Genomic DNA, 23,003 nt, shown 5'->3' on the forward strand with positions numbered 1-23,003 from the left:
CACTGGCCAATTCTCATCCTCCCGGTTGCCTTCCCGATGCCCACAGGTGGTAGAGTAGGTCACCTTGATCTGAAGCACATAGTTGAGAAGAGTCCACTCTCAGTCAGTGGTGGGTCTGTCTAAGGAGGTGGTGTGGCCAGAGTGGAGGTTTCCATCCTGGCTGCATTTCAGAGTCACCTGATGCCAGGCTTCACCCTCAGAGAAGGCAGAATCAGTATGGAGTAAGGTGTAAGCACTTTTTACATTGAAATAATTTCAGACTACAAGAATAGTTCAAAGAGCACCTGTACACCTTTCACCCGTATTTCCCAAATGCTAACATTTTACTAACATTTGCTTTATCATTCTCTGTCACTGGCAATTTTTTGCTGGTCAAGTGGTTAAGGCTCCACACTTTCACTGCCGAGGACCCAGGTTCAATCCCTGGTTGGGGAACTACGATCCCACGAGCTGTGCAGTATCCACTCCATCAGGGCTTGAGGTTTGGGGGAGGAAAGGGCCTTTGCTTTTACAAAACCTCATTTCTCTGTGCACGGCCCCTGCTTTTCCTGGCTGCAGGAAGTGCTGGGAATGCACCGGGTGCTGTGCTGGGCCAGCTTACAGCACTGGCTCCGGGGAACCATGGTCGCTCACCTCTCCTGGCCTCTTGGGAGCGAGGAGTGCACCAAGTGCGGTGAGCACAGCCAGGCCAGGGTCTGGCTGCCCACCCTCAGTGGAACCAGTGATCAACACCTTTCCTTGTCCCCAGGAAGTCTCTGAGCGCTCTGGCCTTCTCCCCTGATGGAAAGTACATAGTGACGGGGGAGGTGAGTGGTGATCATGGTGGAGTGGGTGGGGAGGGGTCTTGGGGCCATTCCTCTAGCCCCAGCAGACCTGAGGAATCCCTGGAATAGCTCCTTCCTGGACCAGATGCGGCAAGGGGTGGTGGGGGATGGCTTTCGGGCACACCCTGGGGCACTACCAGCTTCAGCCCTGATAGCCCCTCCAGCCTCACCCGGTGCAGAACCCAGCAGCAGTAAATGGCACCATCTTCCCCAGAATGGGCACAGGCCTGCTGTACGTATCTGGGACGTGGAAGAGAAGAGTCAGGTGGCAGAAATGCTGGGCCACAAGTACGGCGTGGCCTGCGTGGCCTTCTCCCCCAACATGAAGCACATTGTGTCCATGGGCTACCAGCACGACATGGTGCTCAACGTCTGGGACTGGAAGGTAAGAGCTGGTGGGTGGGTGGCAAACAGCTGGCCGCCAGAACACCCTGAGTCTCAGGCATGGGGAGATCTAAATGAGAGAACTTGGTAAAGCGTTTATCCAACACACTTTTTGTTTGTTTAATAATTTTTACTTTTGGCTGGGTCTTTGTTGTGCAGGCTTTTCCCTAGTTGCAGCACTTGCGCCTCTCACTGTGGTGGTTTCTCTTGTTGCAGAGCACGGGGTTCTAGGGTGTGCGGGCTTCAGTAGTTGTGGCTCATGACTCTAGAGCACAGGCTCAATAGTTGTGGTGCACGGGCTTAGTTGCTCCGCGGCATGTGGGATCTTCCCGGACCAGGGATTGAACCCGTGTCTCCTGCATTGGCAGGCGGATTCTTTGCCACTGAGCCACCAGGGAAGCCCTATCCAGCAAATATTTCTTGAGCACCTACTGCATGCCAATCCCTATTCCAGGCACTTGTTGTAGGGCATGTGACAAGCTCTCAACTAGTGGAACATATCATTCTTTTTATACTGACCAGCTGTGACCTTGAGCAAGTGACCTAACCTCTCTGTAACTCTGTTTCCTCATCTGTAAAATGGGTGTAATAGTATCTACTTTGTTGAGTTGGGAGAACTCTGGGCTATGCGTTGGAAGGCTGGGCTTGGGAACAGCTCGGGGAGGACTTACAGTTGGCAGAAGCGGGTGTCAGTCCTGGCTCTGTTCATTACCTGCTGTGTGACCTTGAGCGTGTGACAGTCCTCCCTGAGCGTGACAGGGTAAGGGGAGAAGCACCTCCCTCATAGGACTGTTGAGGGGTTTCCTGAGCTGTCCTGTGAAGGGCTCAGTGGGGCCCAGAGTGAAAACCCAATCTCCAGCAACACGGGTTGCATTGTCCTTCACTTCTAGCTGTGGCCGTCTTCAGCACCACGTGTGGGCTGCAGGGCTTGGACTCCTGAGGAGAGTTCTGGAACTTCCTCTCATGTGGAAGCCCTTTTAAGCTTCAGTCTCCTCTGTGTTGGGAATGATAAGAGGGTCACATGTAGTTTTCCCCAAAAAGAAGGGCCTGAGGAAGACACCCTTGGAGCAGGCGAGGGCATAGAAACACAGGGCTGAGAGAAGAGGCTCAAAGACTCTGATGAGGTGGGTGCTGGGGTGACCTTCTCTGCACTGATTCTTCCAGAAAGACATCCTGGTGGCCTCCAACAAGGTATCGTGCCGGGTCATTGCCCTCTCCTTCTCAGAGGACAGCAGCTATTTTGTCACTGTCGGGAACCGGCATGTGAGGTTCTGGTTCTTGGAAGTGTCCACCGAAGCAAAGGTGAGTTTTCATCCCCACCCCCTCAGCTAGGCCTAGGGGAGAACCATCAGGGGTAGTAGGGAGTCCTGGTTCTGCCATGATTCGGGGGCAGCGGCTGTCTAGCCTCTCAGTGGGGCGGCCTTCTGCCTCTGGGACTGCTCTCCAGGTGCTGACTGACTGCCAGACCTGCTGGGAAATCTCTTCTCCCCTGCTGGGCCCTGGGGCCACCCCTCATTCTGGGCCTGTGGCCTCCAGCCACTCTGCCTGGAAGCATGCGTGTTCTGTTCTTCCTTCTCCACTTGGAGGTGTTTCTGAGAGTTCTCCCATTTAGCTGTGTCCTGTCCACTGGTCAGGAGAGCCTGTCGTGACCTGGCTGGGGACTAGGCCGTCTGTTCGGGGTCTCACTGTGCCCCACTCTCCCTCCAGGTGACAGGCACGGTGCCCCTGGTGGGGCGCTCAGGCATCCTGGGTGAGCTGCATGACAACGTCTTCTGTGGTGTGGCTTGTGGCCGGGGCCAGATGGCAGGCAGTACCTTCTGTGTGTCCTACTCGGGCCTCCTCTGCCAGTTCAACGAGAAGAGGGTGCTGGAGAAGTGGATCAACCTGAAGGTACCCCAACGCCCCTCCGCTGTCAGTGCAGGAAACACTCTTCCCATGACGTGTGTCTCCAGAGACACACAGCGGTGCCCCTGCGTCATAGCTGGTCACGCCAGCTCAGGGTCTAATTTCTGGTTCTGCTTATTTGATTCCAGGAGAGGCTCTCTGAGCCTTGGTTTTCTCATCTGTAAAATGGGACTACTGCTGTCTGCCTCACCAAGTTGATAGGGGTGTCCTGTGGGGTGGTATATGTAAGGCACTTAGCACATTGCCTGCCCCCGTAACGGGTCAGGGTTACAATTGCTTCCCCATCACTGTGTAATCCAGTTCATATTTGTCTTCTTTACTGGGCATTCTTGGCTGGGGGGAGGACCGCTTTTTTTCCCTTGTTTAATTTAAGGTATCATGGACTTAATAATTTCTATATTATTTTTACAATCAAAAGCTATATAAAATATATAAAAATTTAGGATGCGTGTGTATGTATGGCTGAGTCCCTCTGCTGTTCACCTGAAACTATCACAACATTGTTAATCAGCTATGCCCTAAACAAAATAAAAAGTTAAAAAGAAATACATAAAATTTTAAACCAAAAAATGATGTATCAGTGAATTGCAGAACCACTTTCCTTCAGATCTGAGGGTTTGAGTCCAAGCTGTCTTTCCACCCTGGGACTGGGTGCCTGTTTGGCTGTTAGCAGAAACATCCAAGTTTTCCTGCTTGTCCTATTCCTGCTGTTGCGATTCTCCTCTGGACCTCAGCTTCGGGGTTAACTGCCTGGCAAGAGGCAAGTAGACAATTCTGAGCCTTTTCTGTCTTTCCTAGTTGGTTAAACATCATTTTTTTGTTTTGTTTTGATTTTTAATTTTTACAGTGTTGTGTTGTTTCTGCCATACAACATCATGAATCACCCATAATTATACATACATCCGCTCCCTCTTGAGCCCCCCTCCCCTATCCTCTCCCACCCCTCTAGGTCATCACAGAGCACCAGACTGGGCTCCCTGTGGTATACAGCAGCCTTTCCAGCTATCCACTTTACACCAGATAGTGCATATATGTTGATGCTACTTTCTCCATCCGTCCCTCCCTCCCCCACTTTTGTGCCCACAAGTCCATTCTCTGTAATCTCCAATCCTGCCCTGCCAATAGTTTCATCAATACCATTTTTCTCGATTCCATATGTATGCGTTAATATACGGTATTTATTTTTCTCTTTCTGGCTTACTTCACTCTGTATAACAGGCTCTAGCGTCATCCACCTCACTAGAACTGACTCAAATGTGTTCTTTTTTATGGCTGAGTAATAGTCCATTGTATATATGTACCACATCTTTATCCATCCATCTGTCGATGGACATCTAGGTTACTTCCGTGTCCTGGTTACTGTAAACAGTGCTGCAGTGAACATTATTTATTTTTCTCATTTGAATCCTCCTGCTAGAACTACTGAAGCTTTTAAGCAAGTCAGAAGTTTTGATAGATAGATGCTTAGTCCCTGAGTAGTGGTCTTAAGATGACTCAGAAACCAAGTCTCTCTAGATTTGGCATTGCTACTCTAAGCTGTATCTAGAAGTTTGGCATGCCCTACCCCGTTATGTGCATGCCCTGGTTGAATGGATAGTCCTTCCTAAAAGATAGTAACTTTTTTCTGTGCTGCTTTGAAGTATATACTCTCTGAAGTTGTTTTTAAGTAATATGGAATCAAATTTAAGCTTAAAATTCAACACTTTTAGTGCAGGTGACCTCGGAGGTCGCAATCAGCTAAGGAGATATTTTACGTACACAGCTGAGTTCCTCTATAGCAATGACAACTCTGCCTCAATTTATGCCTTTGTGTGCCTGCTGCCGCCTTTTCTTCCACAGTGACTGTACATTATATCTTGATTTCAAAGATCTTAAAATCTGCAAAAAATAGTTCTGTTTTTTTTTTAAATTTTGTTTTATTTTTAAACTTTACAATATTGTATTGGTTCTGCCATATATCGAAATGAATCCGCCACAGGCATACATGTGTTCCCCATCCTGAACCCTCCTCCCTCCTCCCTCCCCATACCATCCCTCTGGGTCATCCCAGTGCACCAGCCCCAAGCATCCAGTATCGTGCATCAAACCTGGACTGGTGACTCGTTTCATATATGATATTATACATATTTCAATGCCATTCTCCCAAATCATCTCACCCTCTCCCTCTCCCACAGAGTCCAAAAGACTGTTCTATACATCAGTGTCTCTTTTGCTGTCTCGTATACAGGGTTATTGTTACCATCTTTCTAAATTCCATATATATGCGTTAGTATACTGTATTTATGTTTTTCTTTCTGGCTTACTTCACTCTGTATAATAGGCTCCAGTTTCATCCACCTCATTAGAACTGATTCAAATGTATTCTTTTTAATGGCTGAGTAATACTCCATTGTGTATATGTACCATAGCTTTCTTATGGGGTATAGCTGATTAACAATGTCATGATAGTTTCAGGTGAACAGCAAAGGAATTCAGCCACACATATTCATGTATCCATTCTCCCCCAAACTCCCCTCCCATTCGGGCTGCCACATAACATCGAGCAGAGTTCCCTGTACTGTACAGTAGGTCCACGATGGTTATGCGTTCTAAATAGAGCAGTGTGGACCTGTCCATCCCCAATTCTCTATCTCTTCCCCCTAACCTGCCTCCTGGCAACCATAAGTTCATTTTCTAAATCTATGAGTCTCTTTGTGTTGTGTGCTGCTGCTGCTGCTGCTAAGTTGTTTTAGTCGTGTCCGACTCTGTGCGACCCCATAGACGGCAGCCCACCCGGCTCCCCCATCCCTGGGATTCTCCAGGCAAGAACACTGGAGTGGGTTGCCATTTCCTTCTCCAATGCATGAAAGTGAAAAGTGGAAGGGAAGTCACTCAGTTGTGTCTGACTCTAGCGACCCCATGGACTGCAACCCACCAGGCTCCTCCATCCATGGGATTTTCCAGGCAAGAGTACTGGAGTAGGTGCCATTGCCTTCTCCGTTGTGTTGTGTAAGTAAGTTCAAAATATGGGCTTCTTAAATGCAAAAACTATAGAGCTTTCTGGAGGCCCACGGCTGACCTGATCTGGGCCACATGAAGCACCAAGTCCACTCAGGTCCCCTTTGCCCCCACAGGTCTCCCTGTCTTCCTGCCTCTGTGTCAGCCAGGAGCTCATCTTCTGTGGCTGCACTGATGGGATCGTCCGCATCTTCCAAGCCCACAGCCTGCAGTACCTCACCAACCTGCCCAAGCCGCACTACCTGGGGGTGGATGTGGCCCAGGGCCTGGAGCCCAGGTACTGCCCAGCACGGGGAGGGAGAAGGGCCCACCTAGAGTCTGTCTGCCAGTATCTACCCATGCTTCCCGATCCATCTGCTTACTGGCAGCCCTGGGCTGGAAGCAGGATACAGACCCTAAGGAGGCAGCAAAATCTCGTGATGTCTGTAGTTTAATGCATACATGCTCAGTCGCTCAGTTGTGTCCAGCTCTTTGTAACCCTATGGACTGTGGCCCGCCAGGCTCCTCTGTCCATGGAATTCTCCAAGTAAGAATACTGGAGTGGGTTGCCGTGCCCTCTTCCAAGAGATCTTCCCCACCCAGGGACTGAACCTGAGTCTCTTATGTCTCCTGTGTTGGCAAGCGAGTTCTTCACCCCTAGCGCCACCTGGGAAGCCCGAGGCGCTGGGTGATGGATGAACATAAACATTTGAAAAATGAAAAACGTCATTTCAGATAGTCGTAAACGCTTTGCTGAAATAAAGCAGGGACTCCAGGAGAGGATCTTGGGATAGGGCTGTGTTGACTGGGTGGCTGGGGGAGGCTTCTCGGTGAGATGAAGCCAGCTGTGTGGAGAACTGGGTCCTGAGAGCGAATGCAAAGGCCTTAAGGGGACAGCACACTGGGCTCAGTGTGTCATGGGGACAGCAGGAGGCCATGTCGCTGGAGCCTGGTGTGCCGGGTGGGGGAAGGATAACAAATGAGAGCACTGGTGGAAGCTGCTGAGAGGGGCTTGGAGCCTGTCCTGAAGTCAGTGGGCAGCCACTGGGACTTCAGGCATTGGTGTTACTTGGTGAGGCCTCGAGTAGTAGATCCTCTGGCTGCCACGTTGAGAGAGAGTGGAGGGGCTGAGCTGTGTTATATCTTCCTGCTTTGTTGTCAGTCTGTGGGGGTGCTGGGTGCCTGGGACTACCTCCTGGGTAAGCGTTCGGAGAGGGTGCCCAGATGTCACAAAGGAAGGAGAAGATGGACCATAGTGTGTTGCAGTGGTCAGCTCTGCTACTTTCCGCTGTGAGCTCTGTGGCCTCAGGCAGGTCACTGTACATTTAATATAGGACCTACCTTTCCTGGAAGTTGTGGGAATTCAGCACAGCTAGAGCTCTCAGCTCAGCACCCTGTGAGTGCTCAGTAAACTGTAGCTGTGGTAGGAAGGTCCCAGGCCAGGACTGGTACAGGGAATTTTGATTATGTGTTGAGGCCAAGAGAGAAGCCATGATCCTGTGCTCAGAGAGGATGGATTTTGTGCCGAGTAAAATAAGGGGCCAGAAGTGTTGACAGAAGTTGAAAACTCAAACACTCTCAGGGGCCAGGCAGAAGCTTCCAGTTTACAGCCTGTGTATTAGAAGCAAAGCAAAGGAAGAAGATGGAGCGAACAGTAAAGTCGGAGTGGGAGAGCTGGGTTACTACAGAGATCATCAGAGATGGCACTGCCAGGCAGGAGGCTGCTCGGGTGTCACCAGAGGCAGCTGTCACTACTCACAGTGACATTGGTAGTGACTGATGACTCACATGGCCCTGTCAGCTTCCTCTTCCACAGGAAGGCAGAGGCCACCTACCCGGATACAGTGGCGCTGACCTTTGACCCCATGCACCAGTGGCTGTCCTGCGTGTACAAGGACCACAGCATCTACATCTGGGATGTCAGAGACATCAACCAAGTAGGCAAGGTGTGGTCGGAGCTCTTCCACAGCTCCTACGTCTGGAACGTGGAGGTGAGCCCCTCTTTCCCTCCCCCTACCCCTGCTCAGCCCCAGCCTGGGAGCTGAGAAAGCTTCTGCAGAGTTTGGGAAGCCCGTTCAGCCATACCTGCCAAAGATACTCCTGGACCCCTACTGTGTGCCAGGTGCTGTTCTGGGTGCTGGGGACATGTCTGAGCAGGAAGCTGACATGAGTCTGCATCTGGAGCTCACATCTGGGTGGTAGAGTACACCTATGAACAAATCAGTCTAGAACATGCCGAGTACATACCTCTCTGAAGCAAAACAAAGCCACCTAGCAGGGAATGGGATCAAAAGTGCTATTTTAGAAAGGAGAGTGGTCAGGGAAAGCCTCTCTGAGGGTGTGACATTCTTCTAGTGAGGGACCTGCAGGAAGAGAGGGGTGAGGCCAGCCACCACTGGGGGTATGGCAGGTGCAAAGACCCCACGGCAGGAGTATGTGTACCTCAGGGAGCTTTCTGTCAAGGGCATTTGTGTACTTTATTGCTTTTTTTTTGGATTTCATTATTTTATTTTTGGCTGTGCTGGGTCTTTGTTGCTTCGTGGACTTTTCCCTAGTCACAGAGAACAGGGGCTACTCTCTAGGTGCGGTCCGCGGGCTTGTCTTGTTGAGCATGGGCTCTAGAGCTTCCGTAGTTGCAGTTTGCGGGCTCTGGAGCACAGGCTCAGTAGTTGGACGCGCCCAGTTGCTCCATGGTATGTGGGATCTTCCCAGACCAGGGATTGAACCTGAGTCTCCTGCATGGGCAGGCAGATTCTTTACCATTGAGCCACCAGGGAAGCTTGCTTTTTTTTGTTTGTTTTTTAAGTATTAAAGAAGTCTTTATTTTCTGAGAATGAATCTGTGGGACTTTTTCATTCTCTGAAGATATTCAAAGTACTTCTTGCCAATAAAGCAACTCTTGGAGAAAGAATTGTATCCAATTTTTTTTTTTCTGAAAATGTTTGTGCTAGATAAATGATGTTTTCAGTGGCTCAATTCAAGACTGTGAGAAATAACTTCATTCTTTTGAATAGGCATTATCCAGCTCTTTGCTTGAATGTATCTGCCTTCATGGATCTGACATTTCTGTTGCTTGTACTTTTCTCACTTAACAAGAATATTTTTAAAAAATAATTTTCAAAATTTATGTATAAAAACATTTTTCTTGGGAAAAAACATGAAATATTACAGATAAAGCTAAAGTCTGTTTTGATCTTTTAATAACTTTTTATTCAAAGTATATTTTATCTAACATTTCTATAGACATGCAAAGCTCCCTTTTAGTTACTATTTGTATGGAGCATCTTTTTCTCTACCTTCACTTTCAACTTGTATGTATCTTTGAATATAAAGTCAGTCTCACTCTTTCTTATTTTGGCCACACCACATGGCATGCAGGATCTTAGTTTCCCAACCAAGGATCAAACCCACGGCCCCCTGCAGTGGAAGCACAGTCTTATCCATTGGACCTCCAAGGAAGTCCCAACTGAATTGCTTGTGGACAACATATAGTTGGATCTTTTAATCTTTCTGCTATTTATTTCCTTTTGATTAGACAGTTTAACTCATTTACATTTAAAGTAATTCTTCATAAAGTAGGTCTTTTTTTTTTTTTTTTAAGTAGGTCTTACTCTTACTATGCCACATAAGAGAACTTAGGTTGTTGTTCAGTCACTAAGTAATGTCCAACTCTTTGCGACCCCATGAACTGTAGCACACCAAGCTCCTCTGTCCTCCACTATCTCCCGAAATTTGTTCAAATTCATGTTCATTGAGTTGGTGGTGATGCTATCCAGGATTTACTCTTGCTATATCTTTGATGTTTCTTAATTCTTTTATCACTACCTTCTTTTGTGTTTAATTGATTTTTTTGTATTATTCCATTTTGATTTGCTTCTCATTTTTTCTTTTGTATATTTTAAAGTTACCTTCTTACTAGAAGATTATAAGTAACATCTTACATTTTTAACAAACTAGTTTGAAATAATAGCAATTAGGTTCAATAGTATACAAACACTCTGCTCTTTATGTAGTTCTGTCCCTCCTCCTCTGTGTTGTTATTGTCACAAATTATTCAATATCTTCATCATTGTATTTTCATCAACACTGATTTCATTTTGTTATTTATTTGTTTGTTTATTTTTGGTTGCACTGGATCTTCGTTGCTCCCTGCGGGCTTTCTCTGTTTGTGGCACGAGGGCTTCGCTTGTTGCAGAACATGAGCTCTGAGCCCTCAGGCTCAGTAGTCGTGGCTCCCAGGCTCTAGAGCACAGGCTCAGTAGCTGTGGCACATGGCTTAGTTGCCCCAAGGCATGTGGAACCTTCCCAGACCAGGGGTCAAACCTGTATCCCCTGCATTCCCTGGCAGATTCTTAACCACTGGACCACCAGGGTAGCCCTGGAACTTACTATTTTTCACAAAAATCCAATAGTAGGTCACAGTGTTGTCATCAAAGTGGTTGTACTGAATCGCCCTTTGCCTTGTTCTCTGGGGACTATAGGTGTATCCTGAGTTTGAAGATCAGAGAGCTTGTCTGCCATCAGGATCTTTTCTGACTTGTTCCTCAGACAATACCATCCGCTTCTGGAACATGGATAGCAACCCTGACTCTCACTGGCAGAAGAACATCTTCAGTAATGTGAGTGGCTTCATCGTGATCTGTCTGTTAGGAGGAACAAAGGCCTACTTGAAGCTAAATATGAGGGCAGGAAAGAGTTTTATGGAACCTGGGTGTTCGACTTCACTAGGGGCAGGAATCAGGAACCAAGGCAGGTCACTTTCTGGCTCCTCTCTCAGTTTTCTTTCTCTCCCTCTCTAAGTGGCATGGTCTTTCCTCTTTGCTTTCCTTTGAGTCAGCTCCTACTCTCTTAAGTGTATGTGAACACAGCTACTCCAGGCAATCCAATATACTCAACAAAGAAGAAATTGTTCCCCAAGTCTTGGGCTAGAACCCTCCTGGGGAGCACGTGATGAGCCAAACCAGGCAGAGGTGTACCCTGTCTAGCAATGACTGGGATGGGGTGCTGACATGATGAGAGGCTGGGGAGAAAACAGTTTGCTGGAGAAATGTTGGGTGTTGCTAGGTCAGTGAGAGAGCTTCTCTGGGGAGCTAAGGCCTAAATCATACATTCATTGATTCTGCAGTTACTACCAAGGTCAGTGCTAGGTGCTGTGTTGCGTGCTGGGGACACATCAATGACTAAGACACATTCTTCTCTCATAGCACCTCCAGTCTAGTGGAGGAAGCAGACAATGAGCCAGTAACTACACACACTATGATATACTCCCAAGCATAATAAGTACTGAGAAAGAAAGTTGTGAGGTATGAGTAGGATACATGAATAGTCATCTGATTCTATCTGTGGAACTAGGGGCAGCCTCTAGAGGAAGAAATAACTTAGATGGGAGGACTGGGCAGCGTAAAGAGGGGAAGGGAGAGTGTTCTACACCAAGGGACAAAGGCCTTGAGATAGGAAAGAGCTTGGTGAGTTGGAAAACCCAAAAGAGGTCAGTGTTACTGGAACATATCCCTTAATGCAGGATATGTAAAGCAAGTGCTCCTTTCCTACTACCCTCACTAGCACCTCTTCTCCCCCTACCATCTTCTCTTCTGTACCTGTGATATATGTGTTGTATTTGGTTATACACAATAGAAAAAGCCCAAACAAGAGGTAAATGTTTGATTTTCTGGCTTATAAAAATAGCCTAGCGGTTACAAGTCCAGGCTGTTTTGGAGCTTTAGGAAGCACTTAGAGACCTAAGAACCATCCATTTTGAAGGAGTGGCCCTTGTCCTCATGACCCAAGATGGCTACTGGAGCACCAGTCATCACATCCAAGTTCCAGGCAGCGGGACAGTGGGAAGAAAGAAGAGTTTTCACTTGCTTTACATCTCGTTGACCAGAATTTATTCACACAACTTCATCTAGATGCAAAGGAGTCTGCGAGGCATAGTAATTATTCTGAGTGATGAAGCTTCCAAGTCAGAAACGGAGTTCTCTTGCTAATCAAGATTGGGAGACTGGCTGTAAGGAGACACAATGGCAGCGGTGCTTCAGAGCTACCATAGCACTGACCTCAGCCTTTTCCTCTCTACAGACCCTGCTGAAGGTCGTGTATGTGGAGAACGACATCCAGCACCTGCAGGACATGTCACACTTCCCAGACCGGGGGAGTGAGAATGCGATGCCCGTGGACGTGAAAGCTGGTGTTCGAGTCATGCAGGTCAGTCCTGATGGCCAACATTTGGCTTCAGGCGACCGAAGTGGAAATCTGAGGCAAGTGGGCCCTGGCGGTGTCTAGGGCACACCTCCCAGCTTGGGCTCGGGTGCTCAGGGCAGTGGGGAGGAGCCCTGGCCTTGGCACCTCCAGCTGCCCGTTGGGAATGAGGGAGTGTGGGTAGCAGTCTGGTAGCCAGCCTGCCCTGGGAACATAAGTTGAGAAGGGGCTTCCAGAAGGCTGGCTCCCAGTATATCAGAGTAGTTACCTAGGGACTGGGCCATGTGAACTTTGCCTGCCGAGTGGACAGGCACACTTGGATGACGCCAGGGCAGGGGGACACCTTCTTGGCCCCATGGTTCCACTGCTGAACCCTCAGAGAAGATGCCAGCTGGAGCTGGGGTGCTAGGAGAGGGGCCGGAGGATGGGACATCTGCAGGCTCAGGCTGTTCACCACCCTGCAGAGGTTTTTCAGGATGTGACAGGCCCAGTAGGTGCTGACAGAACATGAGCCCTGTCATAGGAATCAGGTGTAACGTGAGAGGGTGCAGCAGTGACAGCCTGGGTGCTGGGTCTCTGGTGGGATGGGAGGGACCAGGGGCGCTGGAGACCATGTGGCCATGACGGGGCAGCCGCCACACAGCACCGGCAGACAGCCCACGTCGGCACAGATTCCCGTCATCCAAGAGCAACAGAAAAAACTTTCTGTGCGGATTTTTTTCTGTGAAATTCTATGGTTTTTAAATGTTAGCAGCTGTTCTGGTGTCAGTCACTGATGAGGCAAACCACGCAGGTCGGGGGACTGCTCCGGGTGACAGCATCCTGGTGTGAATGGTGAACAGTAAGGAGAGCTAACAGGCATCACGGCCTTCTCCCAGGCCGGCCGCTGGCCTGAGCACCATGGTATCGAGTGATTTAATCCTCTCAGCGACCCTCTGGTGTCAGTGCTGTTATTCGCACCACTTTCAGATGGATTTGCTGAGGAAAGAGGGTCCGAGTGGCCAGGCTGCGATCACACAGGTGGAGGATGGAGGAGCTGGGATGACCATTTCTTACTTCAGTCATGGATGACCTGTTGTCTGATTTCATTTGGCAAGAATATGCGGAAAGTCTGGATTTGAGACCCTTTAAGAATGAGAGGGAGTTCCCTGGCAGTCCAGTGGTTAGGACCAGGCTTTCACTGCCAAGGGCCTGGGTTCAATCCCTGGTCAGGGAACTACGATCCTGCAAGCCCTGGGGTGTGGCCAAAAAAATTAGAATCAAATGGTCCCACCTGGGGACCTTCTCTGGTGGGCCAGTGGCTAAGACTCTGCTCTTCCAATGCAGGGGACTTGGGTTTAGTCCCTAGTCAGAGAACTGGATCCTACATCTACAGCTAACAGTTTGTGTGCCACAAGTAAGACCAGGCACACCGAAATTAATAAATATATATATTTTAAATGTTCCCACCTGGGACTTCCATGGCAGTCCAGTGGTTTGGACTCCGTGCTCTCACTGCCAAAGGCCCAGTTTTGATCCCTGGTCAGGTAACTAAGATTCCACAAGCCGTATAGCATGGCCAAAAATCAAAAGCAAAACAAACAACAAAAATGTTCCCACCCATAGGGCCTGTCTTTGAGTATGACCTCTGACCCCTGCCCCACCTCCAGTGATCACCTCTGATAATAGCCCTCCCCTAACCCTTGTTCCAGAAAAGGCAGTGGCACCCCACTCCAGTACTCTTGCTTGGAAAATCCCATGGACGGAGGAGCCTGGTAGGCTGCAGTCCATGGGGTCGCTAAGAGTCGGACACGACTGAGCGACTTCACTTTCACTTTTCACTTTCATGCATTGGAGAGGGAAATGGCAACCCACTCCAGTGTTCTTGTCTGGAGAATCCCAGGGACGGGGGAGCCTGGTGGGCTGCTGTCTACGGGGTCGCACAGAGTCGGACACGACTGAAGTGACTTAGCATAGCATAGCATAACCCTTGTTCCCCGAGGGACCATCCTAGGTGTTAACCCATGGAACCACAAGGGGCGGGGTGCCTGCTGAGGTGCTCCCAGGCTTGGGAGCTTTCTGGGTGCCGAGAATGGTCAGCCACCTGTAGTCAGTTGGCCAGGGCAGGGTATCCTCTATGTCCCCCACATGGCTGCTCTGACCTTTTCTAGTAGCAGAGCACCTGGGGCTGAGGGCTGGGGGCGGTGGACAGGGTACAGCAGGCAGTGTGTGTCTCCCAGGATCCACGAGCTGCATTTCATGGACGAGCTGGTCAAGGTGGAGGCCCACGATGCTGAGGTGCTGTGCCTGGAGTACTCTAAGCCAGAGACAGGTGAGCCTATGGTGGGGGCACGGCCTGCCTGGCAGAGCCACCGGGAGGGGTAGTTGGTGTCTGGTGGGACTGTGAATGACAGCTAGGGCTCCTGCATTTAATAAGAGTTCCTGTTGCCAGGCCCTGGGATCAGGGTGGCTGGGACTCCTGAAAGCAAGACCCTGCAGGCAGGACTTGACCTGCTTACCCTGGTCCCCAGCACCCCACACAGTGCTCAGGCTGAAGAGGTCAAGGTTAATGAGTAAATGGATGGATGAGCTCCTTCTCTGCTGGAAAAGATAGATCAGTAGTCAAACATATTCTTTTGAAAAAATTTGATGCTTATAGAAAATTTACAAGAATATTATCATGAACACCTGTAGATTCTTCACAACTCCCCAGGTTTTTTCTTTAAATCCTATCTAACCCTATGAATATACATATGACATTATCTGCTTCCCCTCTGTCCTTTTCTCTCAATTTGTGCATGTGTGTGTATATACACATTCATAATAAAATAATACCATGTATATAATTTTTTTTCTTTTTAAAAAAATAATTTTATTTATTTACTTTTGGTTGTGCTGGGTCTTCATTGCTGCTTGAGCTTTTCTCTAGTTTTGGTGAAGGGGGCTGCTCTCTCGTTGTGGTACATGGGCTTTTCGTTGCAGTGGCTTCCCTTGTTTCAGAGCACGGGCTCTCGGGTGTGTGGACTTCAGTAATTGCGGCACGTGGGCTCAGTAGTCGCGGCTCCCAAGCTCTGGAGCAAGGGCGCAGAAGTTGCAGTGCACGGGGTTAGTTGCTCCATAGCATGCAGGATCTCCTCAGACCAGGGATCGAACCCGTGTCTCTTGCATTGGCAGCCAGGTTCTTTACCACTGAGCCACCAGGGAAGCCCTGTTTTTTTTTCTTTTGCTAAACCACTTGAGAGGAAGTTAAAACTACTTGAGAGGAAGGCATGCTGTCCTTTCACTCTGAAATGCTTCTGTGAGCATTTCCTAGCAATGGGAACCTCTGTTTACCCGACCACAGTGCACTTACCCAATGCACATCTTATCAAATCTGTCATCTCTCTTGGGCTTTTTTTTCTTTTAGCCGTGCTTGGTCTTTGCTGTAGAGCACTGGTTTCTCTAGTTGCTTCTCTAGTTGTGGCGCTCAAGGCATGTAGGATCTTAGCTCCTCGACCCTTGTTCCCTGCATTGGAAGGAATCGAACCCTTGTTCCCTGCGTTGGAAGGCAGATTCTTAGCCACGGACTCACCAGAGCGGCCCTATCTTGAGTCCTCGTTCCCATCCTGCCGGTTTTCCCAGTCGTCTTCGGCAGCCTTTGTCTTTCCAGTCCAGGTTCACCCTTTAGTTGTTGTGGCTCTTTTGTCATCTTTGTTCTGGTGCTGACGCGAGGCTTATTTCTACAGCCTTATCTAGTTTCTCTTCATGACTTTGTCTTTCTGCAGAATACAGACCAGTCATCTTACAGAATTTCCTTCCGTTTGGATTTGTTTGTTACCCTCATGTTTTGATTCTGATGATACCTTTTTGGCAGGAATATAATGTTGGTGAAGTTATATACTGATGAGGTTAATATTCTTTCCCATGCTCTTCTTTTCTCCTTCCTTCTCCCATACTCTGTTCTGCCAAATTTCCTCTGCATTTCTTTTCATCCAGTACACCTCTCCCGAGCTCCCCTCCACCTCAGATCACGTGTCAGGCCTTAGACCTAGCAGGTGCCCAGGGTAGGCACCATTTGAGGGGGCCAGCACGAAGGTCCAATGTCTACGTGAGGCTCATGCAGCCAGAGTGCAGAGAGTGAGGAGGTGGGTGGAGTTTAGGAGAGGTTGAGAAGTTGGCAGGGCCTCCCATGGCTGCCAGTAGCTGGACTGGGGAGGAAGGCATACTGGGCTTTGCTGAAGTGTCTGGTGTGGACACAGGTGGAGGAGTGTCCTTGTGTACATCAAGATTCATCCTGCGCGACCCGGTGGTGAGGGATGTAGAATGCCAGGGTCTGGGGCAAGTTGGCTGCAGTTAGGAAACCAGAGATCCCCTTCCACAAGGCCAGGAAAGCTTGGTCACACTGTTGTCTGAGAGGCCAAGCCATCAAGTGGGTCCCTGGGAACCCAGGACCTCCTTCTCACCCACAGGGCTGACTTTGCTTGCCTCGGCCAGTCGGGACCGACTGATCCATGTGCTGAACGTGGAGAAGAACTACAATCTGGAGCAGACCTTGGATGACCACTCCTCATCCATCACGGCCATCAAGTTCACTGGTAAGTCCCTGTCTTCTACATCCTGCACCTCATTCAGTGGGCTCCTTTGGCTGCACATAACAGCAGAGTCCCCTTCAGCTTAGAGAAAAAAGGGAGCAGCAACATCGGATTCAAGCCCGGCTGGATCCAAAGGTTGAATGTTTTTTTAAATTTATTATTTATTTAGTTGGCTGTGCTGGGTCTTAGTTGTGATACTCAGGATCTTCCATCTTGGTTGCAGCATTCAGGATCTTTAGCTGTGGCATGAGAACTCTTAGTGTGGGATCTAGTTCCCAGACCAGGGATTGAACCTGGGCCCCTTGTATTGGGAGCACAGAGTCTTAACCACTGGACCACCAGGGAAGTCCGCCAAAGGTTGAATTTTTTTAAGTTATCCAGACTGTCTCCCTCTGTCGGCTGTGCCTCTCTTGGGTGGACAGGGTCTCAGTCATTCCTATGCTGCTGGAAAGACACTTCCCCTCTTCCTATCACTTTGGCAGAAATTGAGAGCTGACTTTCCGGGTACTGACTTGAGGCACCACCCCTTTCCAGGACAGTTATCAGTGCCAGAGCTTTGGAGTATCCTCTTAGGCTGGGTCTGACTCCTATTTCTCCAGCTCCCACCCGCCTCCACCTCTGATCCAGGAGAACTGACATTAGGCGAGTGCCCCAAAAGGAAGTCAGAATGCCAGTCCAGGATGGGATGGGTGCTGGGGACCTTGGCAGAAAAATGGGTGACAGCGACAATTACTGGAGGCTAATTCCGTGCTGGGTGATGACCCTTGTGCTGTCCCAGCAGTTACCCCACTTGACAGCCAGAGTCACACAGCCAGTATTTTGCAGAAGGCTGTCTTCCTTCAAAGCCGTCACTCAAACAGGCAATTGAAGGGATCCCTCCGAGACTGAAAAGATTCAGTTTGGAGATCCCTGGCCAAGAGGAGGTGAAGCAGGCCCTTGTAGGAGTTTAAATGATCAGAACCCAAGAACGTATTCAAAACTATATTCAAGAAGAATCCATTTATGGAGAGAATACGTCCCTGCGCTCCATGTTCTTGACTAGGAAGAGTTTTGTACATAGAATCTTGTGGCTGAGAATGTATCCCTTGGTCTTCCCCACTTTCTGCCCTGTCTCTGTCTAAGGTGATTAGGAGCTGAGCAAAAACAGGTTAACAGTGTTTGCTATGTTGTGATGTGTGTGTGGGGGGGTGGGGGTGGGTGTGGGTGTGTGTGTATGCACAGTCGCTCAGTCATGTCCAACTCTTTGCGACCCCATGGACTATAACCTGCCAGGCTCCTCTGTCCCTGGAATTTTCCAGGCAAGTATACTGGAGTGGGTTGCCATTTCCTATTGCAGGGGATCTTCCTGACCCAGGGATCAAACCTGCATCTCTTTGTAAGGTCCTAATAAATGCTGATCAGCTCAACTTTCTCAGACAGCCTTAAAAAACTGTTTAGACCACCCCATTCCACAGGGGAGAGGTAGGTAGAACAGATCAGTAAATCTTGGGCTGTGCCCAGCAGTGACCTTAGCTTTAATGAACGGTCTAGATCCAGGAGAGGTGATGACTGGCCAAGAGGGTGACCCACGAGTTGGTCCTTCTGGCAGTGTGGACCTCTGTTAAAGCCCCGGGTAGTGTGAAAGGATGGGCATCCTAAACGCAGCTCCTGTGAGCCCTGCTCTGGCTGAGCTGGCTCACCTGGGCATTGTGCTTGAAACATTGATGATTTGTATAACTGGGCACCAGCCAACGGAAACTGTCTGAAGCTACCCAGCTAAAGAATGTCAGTCTTTGAACTCTTTTCTTTGAATCATATATTCCAAAAAGTGAACAGAAAATCTGTGAATAGTTTACAGCATAATACAATGAATATCCACATCAAAGTTCACAGTCGGTAGGCCTGAACTAGACACACCCTTGTTTTTAGCTAGAGACTGTTCTGATTGATCCTGGTCCTAATCTTGCTAAACACATGGAGTCTCCACCCCAGGTTAGAACACATGGAGTCTCCACCCCAGGTTAGGAAACAAAACATTACCAGTAACTTGCAGGCCCTCTCTGGGTCCCTCCCACACACAGGGCTCTCTCCCTTCTAGGACCAGTGACTCCCACTTGAGTAACATCTTAGCTTGTAGTGTCAGGCCTGGGAGCTTGCAAATGTCCTGTCACGAAGGAGCAGCATCCATTGTACCAAGGCTCTACATGTTTTATATTCATTCTATCTTTTCATCATCACTACAACTCTGTGAGGTACTTGTGCTCTGATTATTCCTCTTCTATAAAGACAGAAGCCTAAAAGCAAGAACATCGATAGTACCTACCAGCTGGCAGCCACTGTCTGGTAGGTACTATCCCAGGGGCTTCAGTGCCACTCCACGGGGCAGTGGCTGATACTGGCTCATTGAACAGACAGGAAGCTGAGGCTCAGAGAGAAAGCTTGGCTTCCGAGCACAGTGTTTAATAACCAGAGGATGCCTGGATCAGCCCTGGCCCGGTCCTGACTCTCTGCACCCTGGGACAAGGACTGTGTGACTCTGAGCCCCTGAGGGTTCACATTTGCAAAAATGTGGCTGGTGACAGTCAGGAGGGGGAGGCTCAAGTGTCACAGGGCCTGGCCTGGGATCTGTGTGGATTTATTTTCTTTTTTGGCTGTGCCACGTGGCTTGTGAGATCTTAGTTCCCTGACCAGGGACTGAACCCAAGCCCCCTGCAGTGGAAATGTGGAGTCCTAACCACTGGACTGCCAAGGGAGTCCCTGTACGGATATTCTGATCATTCTTTTTTATATTTTTATTTGTGGCTGAGCTGGGTCTTCATTGCTATGCAGGCTTTCTCTAGTTGTACCAGTTGGTGGCTCCTCTCCCTTGTGGCACACAGCCTTCTTACTGTGGTGGCTTCCCTTGGTGCGGAGCACGGGCTCCAGCGTGCGTGGGCATCACTAGTTGTGATGCATGGCTGTCAGTAGTTGTGGCGCACGGGCTTAGTTGCATGTGAAATCTTCCTGGACCAGGGATCAAACCCACATCCCCTGCATTGGCAGGCAGATTCTTATCCACTGGACCAGCGGGGAAGTCCCTCTGATTGTTCTTGATGGCATGAGCTTCCCAGCAGCCTGCCTGTCTCCTCTTGCTGCCTGCTTCAGTCACGTCTCCACTCTGTGGCCTGACTCACTTTTCCGAATCCCAGATTAAGCCTGGTGCCCCTGCTTCCTGTATGCACTTCCAGGTGCCCCTGGCCTGTTTCCCTGTATGCTGTTGCTCTGCAGGGCCTGCCTTGCCCACTGCACTGTTCATACCCCTTCACGCACATGGCTCACAGCTTACAGAGTCCTCCCACCTGCCAGCACTCCTGTCACCACCTCCAGGAAGCCCTCTGTGATGCCCAGCAGAGTTCCCTTATGGTAGGGTTCCCTAGCTAGGATCCCTAGCCCTAGTTGGGCTCAGAGGGGCCCAGCCCTACCTCATGACGGCCTCCTCCTCCAGGCAACAGAGACATCCAGATGATCAGCTGTGGCGCCGACAAGAGCATCTACTTCCGCAGTGCCCAGCGGGTAGAGTAGAGTGGCCTCCTTGGGGGCTGGATGTGGGGGCTCCTCCGGGGTGTCCTCTGAAAACCCCATCTGCCCTGCCAGGCCTCGGATGGACTGCACTTTGTCCGTACCCACCACGTGGCTGAGAAGACTACTTTGTATGACATGGACATCGACATTACCCAGAAGTACGTGGCCGTGGCCTGCCAGGACCGCAATGTGAGGTGAGGAGCTGCCCTGGGCGGCTCGGTCGGCCTGGCCTCAGCTAGTCTCTGGGCGAGGCTTTTGTGGGTCTGTCTTCTCATGAGTTTTCTTCCCCCGCCCATCACTCCCTGAGAAGTTGGGTGGAGTGTAGGGACCCAGTGGGTGTTTCTTAGGAGCTGGGCTCACCCAGGCCTTGTCTCCAGGTCAACAGTGTGTTCCCTGGCTCTCAGGACCCTGCGTGGGGTAATCAAGAGGTGCTGACATGGCTCATCAACCTCGTTTCTTGAGTATGAGAGTCTGCGGGGAAGAGAGAGGGAGTCCCCAGCCCTGCCTCCGTGGAGTGCAGGGGAGGACAGACAGACAGATAGTGACAGCGTGGAGTGGTCAGGGCTGGGATGAGGAGAGCCCAGAGGCTTCGGGGGACATCCATCCCACCTGGGGCTCAAGCAGGGCTCACAGGAAGGGATATCTGAGCTTAGACTGGGAAGGATATGGAGGAATGAGCATGTCCAAAGAGATTCTCCATCTCCTACATTTGCTTATTCCAATTGGGTGCCAGACATAACCTCCATGACCTCAGCCTGAGACAGGGTCCCATTCCCTGATACAAGGTTTCAATCCAGGCAGTGAAGGAAAAGAGGTACTGGGGGCTTCCCAGGGAGAGGAGGGCAGCAGGTAAGGTTGGAACAAGAAGGAGTGTGGGTGGGGCCATGGTAGCCACTCCTGCCCTCACCTTCCAGAGTCTACAACACCATGAACGGGAAGCAGAAGAAGTGCTACAAGGGCTCCCAGGGTGATGACGGGTCCCTGCTGAAGGTGAGGAACTGGGGCCCTGGCTGAAACCACACCCAGACACACACACACCCCTGTCTGTTTCCTGCCCTGTTGAGCCATCTGATATATGGGTCCTTCTGAGCATGGGATCAATGGATCACATGCTGACCAGCATCCACTCAGGCCTGGCTGACTAAGGATGCTTGGGAGCCAGGAGTGGCCCCAGCAGCTCTACATTTATTTACTGAACTTCCCCAAGTCGGGGCGTCCCTGGTAGCTCAGCTGGTAAATAATTTGCCTGCAATACAGGAGACCCTGCTTTGATTCCTGGGTTGGGAAGATCCGTTGGAGAAGGGATAGGCTACCCACTCCAGTATTCTTGGTCTTCCGTGGTGGCTCAGCTGGTAAAGAATCCTCCTGCAATGCGGGAGACCTGGGTTTGATCCCTGGGTTGGGAAGATCCCCTGGAGAAGGAAACGGCTACCCACTCCAGTGTTCTGGCCTGGAGAATACCACGGACTCTATAGTCCATGGGGTTGTAAAGAGTCATACACAACTGAGCCACTTTCTTTCACTTTCCCCAAGCAAGGACATTTAAGTAGTTTCCATCTGAGTGGCAGCAGAGTGTGGTGGGAAGAATCAGAGAGGTCTGGGGTCCCTCTTCAAATTTTCCCCCCTGCCTGTGTTATCCAGGATGAGGTGGGAACCTTCTCAAGAGTCTCTGGACTAGGGGAGTTGTTATAACGCTCCAGAGTCAGATCCTCTTAAAGTTCTGCCTCGGGCTGTCTGTGACCTTGGGCAAATGTCATCTCCTCTCAATCCTGTTTCATCATCTCTAAAATGCAAATAAAAAGAGCCTCTCGAGGAACCTCTCTGGAGGTCCAAAAGCTAAGACTTCGCCTTCCAGTGCAGGGGGGCAGGTTCAATCCCTAGTTAGAGAGCTAAGATCCTACATGTCTCATGGCCAAAAAACCAAAACATAAAACAGAAGCGCTATTGTAACAACTTTAATTAGGATTTAAAAAAAAATTTTTTTAAGCCTCTTTCACAGGAGTCTGTGGGGGAAATAAATCCACATACATACAGTACTTAGCACAGGGCCTGGCCGCCATTAGTACCATTGTGATGGTTGTTAATTTCTTTACCTGTGAATTGGGGACAGGAGCTTCTACCTACCATGGGTGTGTTGTGAGGCTAACTTGGGATGAGTCCACGTACCTAGCGCCCAGCACAAGGGGGTCCTTGGTCAGTGGGGCTGTGATATTGAGACCCCAGCCTCTGGGAAGACGGAGGCCACCCCAGTGTCACGTGGGCGCTCTTCTCGGCAGGTCCACGTGGACCCCTCCGGCACCTTCCTGGCCACCAGCTGCTCTGACAAAAGCATTTCAGTGATTGACTTCTACTCAGGCGAGTGTGTTGCCAAGATGTTTGGCCATTCAGGTGGGTGTGCCTCTCTGCTTGGGACCCCTTCGCACCTGCCCTCACCCAGCCTTCTAGCTCAGAAGGCCAGTGCAGGACTTCCTTGTGGTCCAGCAGTTAAGACTCCCTATTCCCAATGCTGAGGGCCCGGGTTCAGTCCCTGGTCGGGGAGCTAGATCCCACAATGAAGATTAAAGATCCCACATGCTGCAGCTAAGACCCGGTGCAGTCAAATAAATAAATGAAAAAGACCAATGCA

The 23,003-nt window shown here is 49.8% G+C and overlaps 1 protein-coding gene across 2 annotated transcripts in view; it reads left to right on the forward strand.

Annotated features, from left to right (window-relative positions):
* WDR62 (WD repeat domain 62) overlaps positions 1–23,003 on the forward strand; it is a 48,627-nt gene that overhangs the window by 13,013 nt on the left and 12,611 nt on the right. Inside the window, exons 4-17 of one of the 2 annotated variants that reach the window (XM_061385933.1) lie at positions 749–806; positions 1,039–1,209; positions 2,373–2,510; positions 2,916–3,098; positions 6,227–6,387; positions 7,891–8,080; positions 10,571–10,708; positions 12,168–12,346; positions 14,507–14,598; positions 16,715–16,840; positions 20,301–20,368; positions 20,450–20,571; positions 21,292–21,367; positions 22,654–22,765. In XM_061385933.1, the coding sequence (XP_061241917.1) occupies positions 749–806; positions 1,039–1,209; positions 2,373–2,510; positions 2,916–3,098; positions 6,227–6,387; positions 7,891–8,080; positions 10,571–10,708; positions 12,168–12,346; positions 14,507–14,598; positions 16,715–16,840; positions 20,301–20,368; positions 20,450–20,571; positions 21,292–21,367; positions 22,654–22,765 (1,814 nt within the window). The remainder of the gene's footprint in view (positions 1–748; positions 807–1,038; positions 1,210–2,372; positions 2,511–2,915; positions 3,099–6,226; positions 6,388–7,890; positions 8,081–10,570; positions 10,709–12,167; positions 12,347–14,506; positions 14,599–16,714; positions 16,841–20,300; positions 20,369–20,449; positions 20,572–21,291; positions 21,368–22,653; positions 22,766–23,003) is intronic. The other variant, XM_061385935.1, reaches the window with a different exon arrangement.

This window comes from Bos javanicus, chromosome 18 (genome assembly GCF_032452875.1).
Source record: "Bos javanicus breed banteng chromosome 18, ARS-OSU_banteng_1.0, whole genome shotgun sequence".
In the NCBI taxonomy this organism is placed as follows: domain Eukaryota; kingdom Metazoa; phylum Chordata; class Mammalia; order Artiodactyla; family Bovidae; genus Bos; species Bos javanicus.